Genomic DNA, 16,541 nt, shown 5'->3' with positions numbered 1-16,541 from the left:
ACTTTCATACTCCAACCATTCGTTTCAAAACATGCGTAATCTGTTGAATCGCTTAAGCCGCTGAAATCCGAGTCTGAATCCGAGCTAATGTCGCTATATCTTGCTGTGCTATTCGCCATTGTTTGTTTACATTGGCAGCACTGTGTGACGTCACAGGGAAATGGACAGTCGCATCGCAAATAGCGAAAATCAAGCACTTTAAAGCTTTTTTAGGGATATTCAGAGACCAGTAAAATTTTGAGAAAACTTCAAAAAATACAACAAGCCACTGGGAACTGATTTTTATTGTTTTTAACCCTTTTGAAATTGTGATAATGTTCCCCTTTAACTATTGATAAATATCTTCCCCTTTTATCACACTTGTGTTGTTTCCTTTGTATCCTATGTTTTTGAGGTTTGCGTGTGTTTTGCACTTTTCCGAGTATTTGCCACAGTCGGACACAACATACTGATGTCCTGCTGAGAGCAAGCTCCAGTATGCTGGACAAGAACCACAATGATGCAAATGCATGACAATTTCACACGTTCATCGGCCACCATTAAGGTTAACGACGCCGCTGACGGTAAAGTTAAAAAATTCGGCCTCCGTTAGAGCGTCATCCGAATGGAACGAAGTGCCTCACGCTATTAGAGGACTGGGGAATGTTTGCGCCTGGAAGAGACACATAAAACTCTACTTAGCTCAATTTTATGATTGTTGATACGCTGGACTTTGTAGGCTTAATGTGTTCTGTCCGAGTGAGTTTATGCAAGTTTAAATTTTATTTGTTTGGTGTTTTACTGCATTTTATATTAGAATTTCCATTGAGTGACTGTGACAGAGTGGATGAACTCGGTACTCATCACTGGTCTCAACAAGTCTAATTCACCTCATTATGTTATTGGTTTGATAGCATTTATAAGAGTACCGTATTTTCCGGACCATAGGGCGTACTGCTGATGAGCGGGTCAGGTTTATTTTCATACAAAAAGCACATTAAAGGAGTCATATTTTTTTCTAATTAGAAAACACTTTTTTGTGGTCTACATAATGGTAGTTCTTTGGTCATAGTGTTGGATAGATGATGTTTTATAGATCATCTTCAAGCCGCTTTCTGGCAGTCTCTTCAGGATGCACCGTTTTGTCGGCGGTCTTATTTACGTGGCTCACCTTCTGCAAAGTTTTTCCCCGTCATAGCGGTGTAGCGTGCAAGGACGGGAGTGGAAGAAGTGTCAAAAGATGGAACTAACTGTTTTAATGACATCCAGGCAGTACTTAAATCAATAATGGAGCGCACTAGTGCAATGACCCGTGAAAAACCGTCCGATCAGATCGCTCAAGTTCCTTGGGTAAATAATGATAACTCACTACACCGGTATGTTTTAGCACTTTCATGGCAAGTTTACTGACAGATATAAAAACTGAGTGGGGGAAGAGTGGATCGTGAGATCGACAGGCGGATCGGTGCGGCGTCTTCAGTAATGCGGACGTTGTAACGATCTGTTGTGGTGAAGAAGGAGCTGAGCCGGAAGGCAAAGCTCTCAATTTACCGGTCGATCTACGTTCCCATCCTCACCTATGGTCATGAGCTTTGGGTCATGACCGAAAGGATAAGATCACGGGTACAAGCGGCCGAAATGAGTTTCCTCCGCCGTGTGGCGGGGCTCTCCCTTAGAGATAGGGTGAGGAGCTCTGCCATCCGGGAGGAACTCAAAGTAAAGCCGCTGCTCCTCCACATCGAGAGGAGCCAGATGAGGTGGTTCGGGCATCTGGTCAGGATGCCACCCGAACGCCTCCCTAGGGAGGTGTTTAGGGCACGTCCAACCGGTAGGAGGCCACGGGGAAGACCCAGGACACGTTGGGAAGACTATGTCTCCCGGCTGGCCTGGGAACGCCTCGGGATCCCCCGGGAAGAGCTAGACGAAGTGGCTGGGGAGAGGGAAGTCTGGGCTTCCCTGCTTAGGCTGCTGCCCCCGCGACCCGACCTCGGATAAGCGGAAGAAGATGGATGGATGGATGGATGGACACTAAATTATATTAGAAATAGCAACAGCGGAGGATGAATTTCCCATAACAAGAACATAGAGAAAAAGATGAAGCTTATCGACTACGGGGTCGCACGGACTACAAAGGTGGACACCCACAAATTTTCAGGACTTTTGCAAATCCCAAATACAGATCAGCAAGTATCAGAAAGTAAGAAAAGTTGCGTTTCCATAATAATGCGAAACAGAACGCCGAATAATGTCTTACCTTTTTACACACACCATAATATCAATCATTCAATCGATCAATGTTTATTTATATAGCCCTAAATCACAAGTGCCTCAAAGGGCTGCACAAACCACAACGGCATCCTCGGTACAGAGCCCACATAAGGGCAAGGAAAAACTCACCCCATAGGGACGTCGGTGACAGTGACAATGATGACTATGAGAAACCTTGGAGAGGACCGCATATGTGGGCAACCCTCCCCCCCCAACAACCAGGGGAAACCAAAAGATATACAACATAATACTTATATGTTGCAGCACAGTACAATCCATCAAGCGGTGCAGCTTCATAGCTTACCAAAGTCGTTCCAAAACATGTTGATAGATTTTTGAGCGACGTGTGTAATGTTCTATATTTTCAATGGAACATATAAAATGTTGGTGTTGTATACTTGAGTCATGTTGCAGTCGACACCTATCTCTTATGTGTGACTACCATCATATTGCAGTTCACACATATCTCTTATGTATGACTGCCATCTACTGGTCACACTTGTCGTCACACCATGTACCAATTAAAATTGCTTCGAGGTCGGTAAGCACAACCAGAATTATTCCGTACATTAGGCGCACTAAGTTATATAAGGCGCATTGTCCAGTTTTGAGAAAATGAAAGGATTATAAGTGCGCCTTCCTTGCAGTCTGAAAAATATGGTACAATCTTTGCTTGGTACAAACCCCGTTTCCATATGAGTTGGGAAATTGTTTTGGATGAAAAATATAAACGGAATACAATGATTTGCAAATCCTTTTCAACCCATATTCATTTGAATGCACTATAAAGACAACATATCTGATGTTCAAACTCATAAACTTTATTTTTTTTTTTTGCAAATAATAATTAACTTAGAATTTCATGGCTGCAACACGTGACAAAGTAGTTGGGAAAGGGCATGTTCACCACTGTGTTGCATCACCTTGTCTTTTAACAACACTCAATAAACGTTTCGGAACTGAGGAAATTGTTGAAGCTTTGAAAGTGGAATTCTTTCCCATTCTTGTTTTATGTAGCGCTTCAGTCGTTCAACAGTCCGGGGTCTCTGCTGTCGTATTTTATGCTTCATAACGTGCCAGACATTTTCGATGGGAGACAGGTCAGGACTGCAGGCGGGCCAGGAAACTACCCGCACTCTTTTTTTTACAAAGCCACGCTTTTGTTACACATGTTTTGCTGAAATAAGCAGGGGCATCCATGATAACATTGCTTGAATGACAACATATGTTGCTCCAAAACCTGTATGGACCTTTCAGCATTAATGGTGCCTTCACAGATGTGTAAGTTACCCATGCCTTGGGCACTAATGCACCCCCATACCATCACACATGCTGGCTTTTGAACTTTGCGCCTATAACAATCCGAATGGTTATTTTCCTCTTTGTTCTGGAGGACACCACGTCCTCTGTTTCTAAATATAATTTGAAATGTGGACTCGTCAGACCACAGAACACCTTTCTATCTTAGGTGAGCTAGGGCCCAGCCGAGCCCGCGGCATTTCAGGATATTGTTGATAAATGGGTTTGGCTTTGCATAGTAGAGTTTTAACTTGCACTTACAGATGTAGGGACCAACTGTAGTTACTGACAGTGGTTTTATGAAGTGTTCCTGAGCCCATGTGGTGATATCCTTTACACACTGATGTCTGGTTTTAATGCAGTACCGCATGAGGGATCAGAAGTCTGTAATATCTTCGCTTACGTGCAGTGATTTCTCCTGATTTTCTGAACTTTTTGATGATTTCACGGACCGTAGATGGTTAAATCCCTAAATTCCTTGCAATAGCTCGTTGAGAAATGTTGTTCTAAAACTGTTCGACAATTTGCTTACAAAGTGCTGACCCTCGCCCCATCCTCGTTTGTGAATTACTTAGCATTTCATGGAAGCTGCTTTAAACCAATCATGGCACCCACCTGTTCCCAATTAGCCTGCACACCTGTGGGATGTTCCATATAAGTGTTTGATGAGCATTCACCAACTTTATTAGTATTTATTGCCACCTTTCCCAACTTCTTTGTCACGTGTTGCTGGCATCGAATTCTAAAGGTAATGATTAATTGCCACAAAATTTTTTTTTTTTATCAGTTTGAACATCGAATATGTTGTCTTTGTAGCATATTCAACTGAATATGGGTTGAAAATGATTTGCAAATCCCATCCATCCCTCCATCCATTTTCTACCGCTTATTCCCTTTCGGGGTCGCGGGGGGCGCTGGCGCCTATCTCAGCTACAATCGGGCGGAAGGCGGGGTACACCCTGGACAAGTCGCCACCTCATCGCAGGGCCAACACAGATAGACAGACAACACTCACACTCACATTCACACACTAGGGCCAATTTAGTGTTGCCAATCAACCTATCCCCAGGTGCATGTCTTTGGAAGTGGGAGGAAGCCGGAGTACCCGGAGGGAACCCACGCAGTCACGGGGAGAACATGCAAACTCCACACAGAAAGATCCCGAGGCTGGATTAGAACCCAGGACTGCAGGACCTTCGTATTGTGAGGCAGACGCACTAACCCCTCTGCCACCGTGAAGCCCATCCATCCATCCATCATCTTCCGCTTATCCGAGGTCGGGTCGCGGGAGCAACAGCCTAAGCAGGGAAACCCAGACTTCCCTCTCCCCAGCCACTTCGTCTAGCTCTTCCCGGGGAATCCCGAGGCGTTCCCAGGCCAGCCGGGAGACATAGTCTTCCCAACGTGTCCTGGGTTTTCCCCGTGGCCTCCTACCGGTTGGACGTGCCCTAAACACCTCCCTAGGGAGGCGTTCGGGTGGCATCCTGACCAGATGCCCGAACCACCTCATCTGGCTCCTCTCGATGTGAAGGAGCAGCGGCTTTACTTTGAGTTCCTCCCGGATGGCAGAGCTTCTCACCCTATCTCTAAGGGAGAGACCTGGAAACTCATTTCGGCCGCTTGTACCCGTGATCTTATCCTTTCGGTCATGACCCAAAGCTCATGACCATAGGTGAGGATGGGAACGTAGATCGACCGGTAAATTGAGAGCTTTGCCTTCCGGCTCAGCTCCTTCTTCACCACAACGGATCGGTACAACGTCCGCATTACTTTGTCACCCATTCTGTTCATAACTTTTGTGGACAGAATTTCCAGGCGCAGTCAAGGCGTTGAGGGGTTCCGTTTGGTAGCCGCAGGATTAGGTCTCTGCTTTTTGCAGATGATGTGGTCCTGATGGCTTCATCTGACCGGGATCTTCAGCTCTCGCTGGATCGGTTCGCAGCCGAGTGTGAAGCGACCGGAATGAGAATCAGCACCTCCAAGTCCGAGTCCATGGTTCTCGCCCGGAAAAGGGTGGAGTGCCATCTCCGGGTTGGGGAGGAGACCCTGCCCCAAGTGGAGGAGTTCAAGTACCGTGAAGCCCTGATTTGCAAATCATTGTATTCAATTTTTATTTACATCTAATCTATTTTCTCAACTCATATGGAAACGGGGTTTGTACTTTTGATTGTTTTAAGTCGCTACTTTGATTTTTTTTGTTTTTTTTTGTCCTGTTTTACACGTGTTTAAGGCACGTTTTGTCAAACACGGCACGTTTTCGACAAAAACTGAAAGTCGGCCTTCCAATCATTTGGCGTTCGGACGCCGCACCACAACAGTGACCCCATGAATATATAACGGATATTTGATTGTGGACTATTTTACACACACACAACGATAAATCCCACCTTTCAACATCTTGACAGCCACCGTGTCCGGACGTATGTTCTTGCTGATGCCGTAGATTGATGCCTCTATTACCTTCCCGAAGGCGCCATGGCCTAACACCTTCCCTGTTTCCAGGGGCACAAAGAGACAACATTTAGAGCCGGAGTTGGTATTTACTATGGTAATTTCATTAAAAAAAAATACTAAATGCATCTGGCAGCTATGGAGACCAGCCAGAGAAATTATTATCTCAATTTGTAGCGCTTTTCAAAAGAGTGTGCTCCAATGAGTTGCAGCCGGAGAGCAGATGCTTTTTCCTGGGGGTGTTTTAAAGATCCGTGCAGGGAGCGAGCACATATTAAACATTAGCACTTTTTTTTTTTTTTTTGGGGCTGTCTGCAATCCAAATTCTTCCATTAAGAATTCAAGAAAAAACTAATTCAGTTTCATCCATCTCGTCTTGCCCCTCGGTATTCCCTCCACCTGTTCCCTCCATTATCCCAGCATGCATCTCTGCTTGTCCCCCTCTCACCCAGTCGGAGTCGATCTCGAGGGATTTCCCACTGGGAGGAGTCGTAGGGCAGGTATTCGCACTGCTCGTCCACGGGAACCACGCCGGGGTCCATGATGATTGACAGATATCCCGTCTTGATGTCAGCGGGGTTAATCTGAGAAACGTGGAGACGTGACATAGAGTAAGGGGGAAAAAAAGTATTTAGTCAGCCAGCGATTGTGCAAGTTCTCCCACTTCAAATGATGACAGAGTTCTGTAATGTTCATCATAGGTACACTTCAACTGTGAGAGACAGAATATGGAAAAAAAAATCCAGGAATTCACATTGTAGGAATTTTAAAGAATTTATTTGTAAATTAAGGTGGAAAATAAGTATTTGGTCAACCATTCAAAGCTCTCACTGATGGAAGGAGGTTTTGCTCAAAATCTCACGATACATGGCCCCATTCATTCTTTCCTTAACACGGATCAATCGTCCTGTCCCCTTAGCAGAAAAACAGCCCCAAAGCATAATGTTTCCACCCCCATGCTTTACAGTAGGTATGGTGTTCTTGGGATGCAACTCAGTACCGTATTTTTCGGACTATAAGTCGCAGTTTTGGGCTTCACGGTGGCAGAGGGGTTAGTGCGTCTGCCTCACAATACGAAGGGTTCAAATCCAGGCTCGGGATCTTTCTGTGTGGAGTTTGTATGTCCTCCCCGTGAGTGCGTGGGCTCCCTCCGGGTACTCCGGCTTCCTCCCACTTCCAAAGACATGCACCTGGGGATAGGTTGATTGGCAACACTAAATTGGCCCTAGTGTGTGAATGTGAGTGTGAATGTTGTCTGTCTATCTGTGTTGGCCCTGCGATGAGGTGGCGACTTGTCCAGGGTGTACCCCGCCTTCCGCCCGATTGTAGCTGAGATAGGCGCCAGCGCCCCCCGCGACCCCAAAAGGGAATAAGCGGTAGAAAATGGATGGATGGAAGTCGCAGTTTTTTCCATAGTTTGGCCAGGGATGCGACTTATAATCAGGAGCGACTTATGTGTGAAATTAACACATTATCGTAAAATATCAATATTATTTAGCTCATTCACGTAAGAGACTAGACGTATAAGATTTCATGGGATTTATCGATTAGGAGTGACAGATTGTTTGGTAAACGTATAGCATGTTCTATAGAGATGTGGCTCTTTTGATGACTGCACCTGGCTCTCAGATAAATCTCAGCTGACACTGCTTAACGCGATAATTAATGAATAATTCTGCTGGTAATCACAGTGTCAAAAATAACGTTCAAAATATAAAACATTCTCATGCGTTTTCATTCATCCATCCGGTTTCTACCGCACCTGTTCAAGAAGTCTCATTAATGGAAATAAGTATTTTATTTATTTTTGGTTAGCCTCAGAATAACAATGTTATTACAAATAAACAAGAGACTTATTCAACTCTAAAAATGTTGGTCTTTCTTAAAAATGCACGCATATAGTTATATTCAGTGTTAAAAAAAAAAAAAAAATATGGCTTTTACGGAAATACTTTTAAAAATATTTGGCTTTTATGGCTCTCTCAGTCAAAAAGGTTCCTGACCCCTGTTCTATATGTTCTAGTTATTTGAATGACTCTTACCATAATATGTTACGTTAACATACCAGGCACCTTCTCAGTTGGTTATTTATGTGTCATATAAGGTACACTTATTCAGCCTGTTGTTCACTATTCTTTATTTATTTTAAATTGCCTTTCAAATGTCTATTCTTGGTGTTGGGTTTTTGTCAAATAAATTTCCCCCAAAAATGCGACTTATACTCCAGCGCGACTTATATATGTTTTTTCCCTTCTTTATTATGCATTTTCTGCAGGTGCGACTTATACTCCGAAAAATACGGTATTCTTCTTCCTCCGAACACGACGAGTTGAGTTTATACCAAAATGGATACATGGATGACACAGCAGAGTGAAGTAAAGTGAAGTGAATTATATTTATATAGCGCTTTTCTCTAGTGACTCAAAGCGCTTTACATAGTGAAACCCAATATCTAAGTTACATTTAAACCAGTGTGGGTGGCACTGGGAGCAGGTGGGTAAAGTGTCTTGCCCAAGGACACAACGACAGTGACTAGGATGGCGGAAGCGGGAATCGAACCTGCAACCCTCAAGTTGCTGGCACGGCCACTCTACCAACCGAGGTATGCCGCCAGAGGATTGGGAGAATGTCTTGTGGTCAGATGAAACCAAAATAGAACTTTTTGGTATAAACTCACTCGTCGTATTTGGAGGAAGAAGAATACTGAGTCGCATCCCAAGAACACCACACCTACTGTGAAGCATGGGGGTGGAAACATCATGCTTTGGGGCTGTTTTTCTGCTAAGGGGACAGGACGATTGATCCGTGTTAAGGAAAGAATGAATGGGGCCATGTATCGTGAGATTTTGAGCCAAAACCTCCTTCCATCAGTGAGAGCTTTGGATGGTTGACCAAATACTTATTTTCTACTATTATTTACAAATAAATTCTTTAAAATTCCTACAATGTGAATTCCTGGATTTTTTTTTTTCACATTCTGTCTCTCACTTATTCAGCCTGTTGTTCACTATTCTTTATTTATTTTAATTGCCTTTCAAATGTCTATTCTTGGTGTTGGGTTTTATCAAATAAATTTCCCCCCAAAATGCGACTTATATATGATTTTTTCCTTCTTTATTATGCATTTTCTGCATGTGCGACTTATACTCCGGAGCGACTTATACTCCGAAAAATACGGTATTCTTCTTCCTCCAAACACGACGAGTTGAGTTTATACCAAAATGGTTACATGGATGATACAGCAGAGGATTGGGAGAATGTCATGTGGTCAGATGAAACCAAAATAGAACTTTTTGGTATAAACTCAACTTGTCGTGTTTGGAGGAAGAAGAATACTGAGTTGCATCCCAAGAACACCATACCTACTGTGAAGCATGGGGGTGGACACATCCTGCTTTGGGGCTGTTTTTCTGCTAAGGGGACAGGACGATTGATCCGTGTTAAGGAAAGAATGAATGGGGCCATGTATCGTGAGATTTTGAGCCAAAACCTCCTTCCATCAGTGAGAGCTTTGAATGGTTGACCAAATACTTATTTTCCACCATAATTTACAAATAAATTCTTTAAAATTCCTACAATGTGAATTCCTGGATTTTTTTTTCACATTCTGTCTCTCACAGTTGAAGTGTACCTATGATGAAAATTACAGACCTCTGTCATCATTTTAAGTGGGAGAACTTGCATAATCGGTGGCTGACTAAATACTTTTTTTGCCCCACTGTAACGTTGTCGTGGGCTGGGAGCGACAAGCGAAAGGACCTTGAGAGCACAGTAGAGAAGTGCTAAAGTATTCCTAACAGGCTTCGCGGCCGAGTGACAATGTGTTATGTGACAACGTTAGCAAAATAATGAACGGCAATTTTGGGAGCCGTCACGCTCGTCCTTGTTCTGCTGGATAAAAGCCCCAGCGTTCAAAGAGGAAGGTGACTGAGCCACCATGAGTCAGAGGCTGCAGAGTCATTCGCTCTGGCAGACGCTCACAAACACTCAGACACACGAGGTGTTAAAGCGGCGACCTCTGACCCGTTTGACGTTGCAGAAGATGAGGATGAGAAGGGCCCAGAAGAAGACCGCGATGACTCCGGTCCCGATGAGTATGACGATCTCCACGCTGGCCTTGTCGCTCGAACCTGGGCAAAAATAGAGCACTTTTTAAAAATTGGAACAAAATGTACTAAACCTAATACCAGTGAAGTTGGCACGTTGTGTAAATGGTAAATAAAAACAGAATACAATGATTTGCAAATCCTTTTCAACCTATATTCAATTGAATTGACTGCCAAGACAAGATATTTAACCTCAGAACCGTTAGTTTGTGGTTTTTGCAAATATCAGCTAATTTGGAATTTTTTGCCTGTAACATTTCTAAAAAAGCTGGCACAAGTGGCAAAAAGAGAGAAAGTTGAGGAATGCTCATCAAACACTTATGTGGATCATCCCACAGGTCCATCCATCCATCCATTTTCTACCGCTTATTCCCTTTCGGGGTGGCGGGGGGCGCTGGCGCCTATCTCAGCTACAATCGGGCGGAAGGCAGGGTACACCCTGGACAGGTCGCCAGCTCATCGCAGGGCCAACACAGATAGACAGACAACATTCACACTCACATTCACACACTAGGGCCAATTTTTAGTGTTGCCAATCAACCTATCCCCAGGTGCATGTCTTTGGAAGTGGGAGGAAGCCGGAGTACCCGGAGGGAACCTAAACATTCACGGGGAGAACATGCAAACTCCACACAGAAAGATCCCGAGCCTGGATTTGAACCCAAGACTGCAGGAACTTTGTATTGTGAGGCAGACGCACTAACCCCTCTGCCACCGTGAAGGTGAACAGGCTAATTGGCGGCATGGCGTAGCGCAGTGGTTCTCAACGTTTATCAGTGATGTACCCCCTGTGAACATTTTTTTAATTCAAATACCCCCTAATCAGAGCAAAGCATTTTTGGTTGGAAAAAAAGGGATAAAGAAGTAAAATACAGCACTATGTCATCAGTTTCTGATTTATTAAATTGTATAACCTGGCAACACTAAAAATGGTCCCTAGTGTGTGAATGTGAGTGTGAATGTTGTCTATCTGTGTTGTTCCCTGCGATGAGGTGGCGACTTGTCCAGGGTGTACGCCGCCTTCCGCCCGATTGTAGCTGAGATAGGCACCAGCGACCCCAAAAGGGAATAGGCGGTAGAAAATGGATGGAAAAATAGAGCACCTTTTTTAAAATTAGAACAAAATGTACTAAACCTAATACCAGTGAAGTTGGCACGTTGTGTAAATGGTAAATAAAAACAGAATACAATGATTTGCAAATCCTTTTCAACCTATATTCAATTGAATTGACTGCCAAGACAAGATATGTAACCTTAGAACCGTTAGTTTGTTGTTTATTGCAAATATCAGCTAATTTGGAATTTTTTGCCTGTAAAAAGCTGGCACAAGTTGCAAAAAAGAGAGAAAGTTGAGGAATGCTCATCAAACACTTATGTGGAACATACCACAGGTGGACAGGCTAAATGGCGGCATGGCGTAGCGCAGTGGTTTTCAACCTTTTTTCAGTGATGTACCCCCCATGTGAACATTTTTTTTGATTCAAGTACCCCCTAATCCAGGGGTCAGAACCTTTTTGGCTGAGAGAGCCATGAAAGCCAAATATTTCAAAATGTATTTCCGTGAGAGCCATATAATATATTTTTTAACTCTGAATACAAATAAATGTGTGCATTTTTAAGTAAAACCAACATTTTAAGAGTGGACTAAGTCTCTTATTGTTTTAAATAAAATTGTTATTCTAAAAGTGAACCAATAATAAATATTATACTTCTTACCATTTAATGCAACATCTTGAACAGGTGCGATAGAAAACGGATGGTTGGATTAAAATGCATGAGAATGTTTTATAATTTGAACGTTATTTTTAACACTGTGATTACCAGCGGAATTATTAATTACTTATCTTGTTAAGCATTGTCAGCTAAGATTTATCTGAGAGCCGGATGCAGTCATCAAAAGAGCCGCATCTGGCTCTAGAGCCATAGGTTCCCTACCCCTGCCCTAATCAGAGCAAAGCCTTTTTGGTTGAAAAAAAGAGATAAAGAAGTAAATACAGCACTATGTCATCAGTTTTTGATTTATTAAATTGTATAACTTGGCAACACTAAAAATTGGCCCTAGTGTGTGAATGTGAGTGTGAATGTTGTCTGTCTATCTGTGTTGGCCCTGCGATGAGGTGGCGACTTGTCCAGCGTGTACGCCGCCTTCCGCCCGATTGTAGCTGAGATAGGCACCAGCGCCCCCCGCAACCCCAAAGGGAATAAGCGGTAGAAAATGGATGGATGGAACAGTCCAAAATATTGCTCATTTTAAGTGTTTTTTCTTGAACTATTTGGAAAAAAAGATATAAAAATAACTAAAAACTTGTTGAAAAAATAAACAAGTGATTCAATTATAAATAAAGATTTCTACACATAGAAGTAATCATCATTTTAAAGTGTCCTCTTTGGGGATTGGAATAGAGATCCATCTGGATTCATGAACTTAATTCTAAACATTTCTTCACAAAAAAAGAAATCTTTAACATCTATATTTACAGAACATGTCCACAAAAAAATTTAGCTGTCAACACTGAATATCGCATTGTTGTATTCTCAGTATTCTTCTTCCTCCAAATATGACGAGTTGAGTTTATACCAAAAAGTTCTATTTAGGTTTCATCTGACCACATGACATTCTCCCAATCCTCTGCTGTATCATCCATGTATCCATTTTGGTATAAACTCAACTCGTCGTGTTTGGAGGAAGAAGAATACTGAGTTGCATCCCAAGAACATCATACCTACTGTGAAGCATGGGGGTGGAAACATCATGCTTTGGGGCGGTTTTTCTGCTAAGGGGACAGGACGATTGATCTGTGTTAAGGAAAGAATGAATGGGGCCATGTATCGTGAGATTTTGAGCCAAAACCTCCTTCCATCAGTGAGAGCTTTGAATGGTTGACCAAATACTTATTTTCTACCATAATTCACAAATAAATTCTTAAAAATTCCTACAATGTGAATTCCTGGATTTATTTTTCACATTCTGTCTCTCACTTATTCAGCCTGTGTTTCACTATTCTTTATTTATTTTAAATTGCCTTTCAAATGTCTATTCTTGGTGTTGGGTTTTATCAAATAAATTTCCCCCCAAAATGCGACTTATACTCCAGTGCGACTTATATATGTTTTTTTCCTTCTTTATTATGCATTTTCTGCATGTGCGACTTATACTCCGGAGCGACTTATACTCCGAAAAATACGGTATTCTTCTTCCTCCAAACACGACGAGTTGAGTTTATACCAAAATGGATACATGGATGATACAGCAGAGGATTGGGAGAATGTCATGTGGTCAGATGAAACCAAAATAGAACTTTTTTGGTATAAACTCAACTCGTCGTGTTTGGAGGAAAAGGAATACTGAGTTGCATCCCAAGAACACCATACCTACTGTGAAGCATGGGGGTGGAAACATCATGCTTTGGGGCGGTTTTTCTGCTAAGGGGACAGGACGATTGATCCGTGTTGAGGAAAGAATAAATGGGGCCATGTATCGTGAGATTTTGAGCCAAAACCTCCTTCCATCAGTGAGAGCTTTGAATGGTTGACCAAATACTTATTTTCTACCATAATTCAAAAATAAATTCTTTAAAATTCCTACAATGTGAATTCCTGGATTTATTTTTCACATTCTGTCTCTCACTTATTCAGCCTGTTGTTCACTATTCTTTATTTATTTTAAATTGCCTTTCAAATGTCTATTCTTGGTGTTGGGTTTTATCAAATAAATTTCCCCCCAAAATGCGACTTATATATGTTTTTTTCCTTCTTTATTATGCATTTTCTGCATGTGCGACTTATACTCCGGAGCGACTTATACTCCGAAAAATACGGTATTCTTCTTCCTCCAAACACGACGAGTTGAGTTTATACCAAAATGGATACATGGATGATACAGCAGAGGATTGGGAGAATGTCATGTGGTCAGATGAAACCAAAATAGAACTTTTTTGGTATAAACTCAACTCGTCGTGTTTGGAGGAAGAAGAATACTGAGTTGCATCCCAAGAACACCATACCTACTGTGAAGCATGGGGGTGGAAACATCATGCTTTGGGGCTGTTTTTCTGCTAAGGGGACAGGACGATTGATCCGTGTTAAGGAAAGAATGAATGTGGCCATGTATCGTGAGATTTTGAGCCAAAACCTCCTTCCATCAGTGAGAGCTTTGAATGGTTGACCAAATACTTATTTTCTACCATAATTCACAAATAAATTCTTTAAAATTCCTACAATGTGAATTCCTGGATTTTTTTTTCACATTCTGTCTCTCACTTATTCAGCCTGTTGTTCACTATTCTTTATTTATTTTAAATTGCCTTTCAAATGTCTATTCTTGGTATTGGGTTTTATCAAATACATTTCCCCCCAAAATGCGACTTATACTCCAGTGCGACTTATATATGTTTTTTTCCTTCTTTATTATGCATTTTCTGCATGTGCGACTTATACTCCGGAGCGACTTATACTCCGAAAAATACGGTATTCTTCTTCCTCCAAACACGACGAGTTGAGTTTATACCAAAATGGATACATGGATGATACAGCAGAGGATTGGGAGAATGTCATGTGGTCAGATGAAACCAAAATAGAACTTTTGGGTATAAACTCAACTCGTCGTGTTTGGAGGAAGAAGAATACTGAGTTGCATCCCAAGAACACCATACCTGCTGCTAAGCATGGGGGTGGAAACATCATGCTTTGGGGCTGTTTTTCTGCTAAGGGGACAGGACGATTGATCCGTGTTAAGGAAAGAATGAATGGGGCCATGTATCGTGAGATTTTGAGCCAAAACCTCCTTCCATCAGTGAGAGCTTTGAATGGTTGACCAAATACTTATTTTCCACCATAATTTACAAATAAATTCTTTAAAATTCCTACAATGTGAATTCCTGGATTTTTTTTTTCACATTCTGTCTCTCACTTATTCAGCCTGTTGTTCACTATTCTTTATTTATTTTAAATTGCCTTTCAAATGTCTATTCTTGGTGTTGGGTTTTATCAAAAAAACTTTCCCCCCAAAATGCGACTTATACTCCAGTGCGACTTATATATGTTTTTTTCCTTCTTTATTATGCATTTTCTGCATGTGCGACTTATACTCCGGAGCGACTTATACTCGGAAAAATACGGTATTCTTCTTCCTCCAAACACGACGAGTTGAGTTTATACCAAAATGGATACATGGATGATACAGCAGAGGATTGGGAGAATGTCATGTGGTCAGATGAAACCAAAATAGAACTTTTTGGTATAAACTCAACTCGTCGTGTTTGGAGGAAGAAGAATACTGAGTTGCAACCCAAGAACACCACACCTACTGTGAAGCATGGGGGTGGAAACATCATGCTTTGGGGCTGTTTTTCTGCTAAGGGGACAGGACAATTAATCCGTGTTAAGGAAAGAATAAATAGGGCCATGTATCGTGAGATTTTGAGCCAAAACCTCCTTCCATCAGTGAGAGCTTTGAATGGTTGACCTAATACTTATTTTCCACCATAATTTACAAATAAATTCTTTAAAATTCCTACAATGTGAATTCCTGGATTTTTTTTTTCACATTCTGTCTCTCACTTATTCAGCCTGTCGTTCACTATTCTTTATTTATTTTAAATTGACTTTCAAATGTCTATTCTTGGTGTTGGGTTTTATCAAATAAATTTCCCCCCAAAATGCGACTTATATATGTTTTTTTCCTTCTTTATTATGCATTTTCTGCATGTGCAACTTATACTCCGGAGCGACTTATACTCCGAAAAATACGGTATTCTTCTTCCTCCAAACCCGACAAGTTGAGTTTATACCAACATGGATACATGGATGATACATCAGAGGATTGGGAGAATGTCATGTGGTCAGATGAAACCAAAATAGAACTTTTGGGTATAAACTCAACTCGTCGTGTTTGGAGGAAGAAGAATACTGAGTTGCATCCCAAGAACACCATAACTACTGTGAAGCATGGGGGTGGAAACATCATGCTTTGGGGCTGTTTTTCTGCTAAGGGGACAGGACGATTGATCCGTGTTAAGGAAAGAATGAATGGGGCCATGTATCGTGAGATTTTGAGCCAAAACCTCCTTCCATCAGTGAGAGCTTTGAATGGTTGACCAAATACTTATTTTCCACCATAATTTACAAATAAATTCTTTAAAATTCCTACAATGTGAATTCCTGGATTTTTTTTTTCACATTCTGTCTCTCACTTATTCAGCCTGTTGTTCACTATTCTTTATTTATTTTAAATTGCCTTTCAAATGTCTATTCTTGGTATTGGGTTTTATCAAATACATTTCCCCCCAAAATGCGACTTATACTCCAGTGCGACTTATATATGTTTTTTTCCTTCTTTATTATGCATTTTCTGCATGTGCGACTTATACTCCGGAGCGACTTATACTCCGAAAAATACGGTATTCTTCTTCCTCCAAACACGACAAGTTGAGTTTATAC

At 41.8% G+C, this 16,541-nt stretch overlaps 1 protein-coding gene across 3 annotated transcripts in view; it reads right to left on the bottom strand.

Annotated features, from left to right (window-relative positions):
• flt4 (fms related receptor tyrosine kinase 4) overlaps positions 1–16,541 on the bottom strand; it is a 313,067-nt gene that overhangs the window by 36,890 nt on the left and 259,636 nt on the right. For all 3 annotated transcript variants that reach the window (XM_061901973.1, XM_061901974.1, XM_061901976.1), the window contains 3 exons: positions 10,021–10,127; positions 6,446–6,581; positions 5,934–6,038 (listed from right to left, as the gene is read on the bottom strand). In XM_061901973.1, the coding sequence (XP_061757957.1) occupies positions 5,934–6,038; positions 6,446–6,581; positions 10,021–10,127 (348 nt within the window). The remainder of the gene's footprint in view (positions 1–5,933; positions 6,039–6,445; positions 6,582–10,020; positions 10,128–16,541) is intronic.

This window comes from Nerophis ophidion, linkage group LG05 (assembly GCF_033978795.1).
Source record: "Nerophis ophidion isolate RoL-2023_Sa linkage group LG05, RoL_Noph_v1.0, whole genome shotgun sequence".
Lineage (NCBI taxonomy): Eukaryota > Metazoa > Chordata > Actinopteri > Syngnathiformes > Syngnathidae > Nerophis > Nerophis ophidion.
The sequence above is the reverse complement of the archived record's forward strand: the minus strand, read 5'-3'. Positions and strand labels throughout refer to the sequence as shown.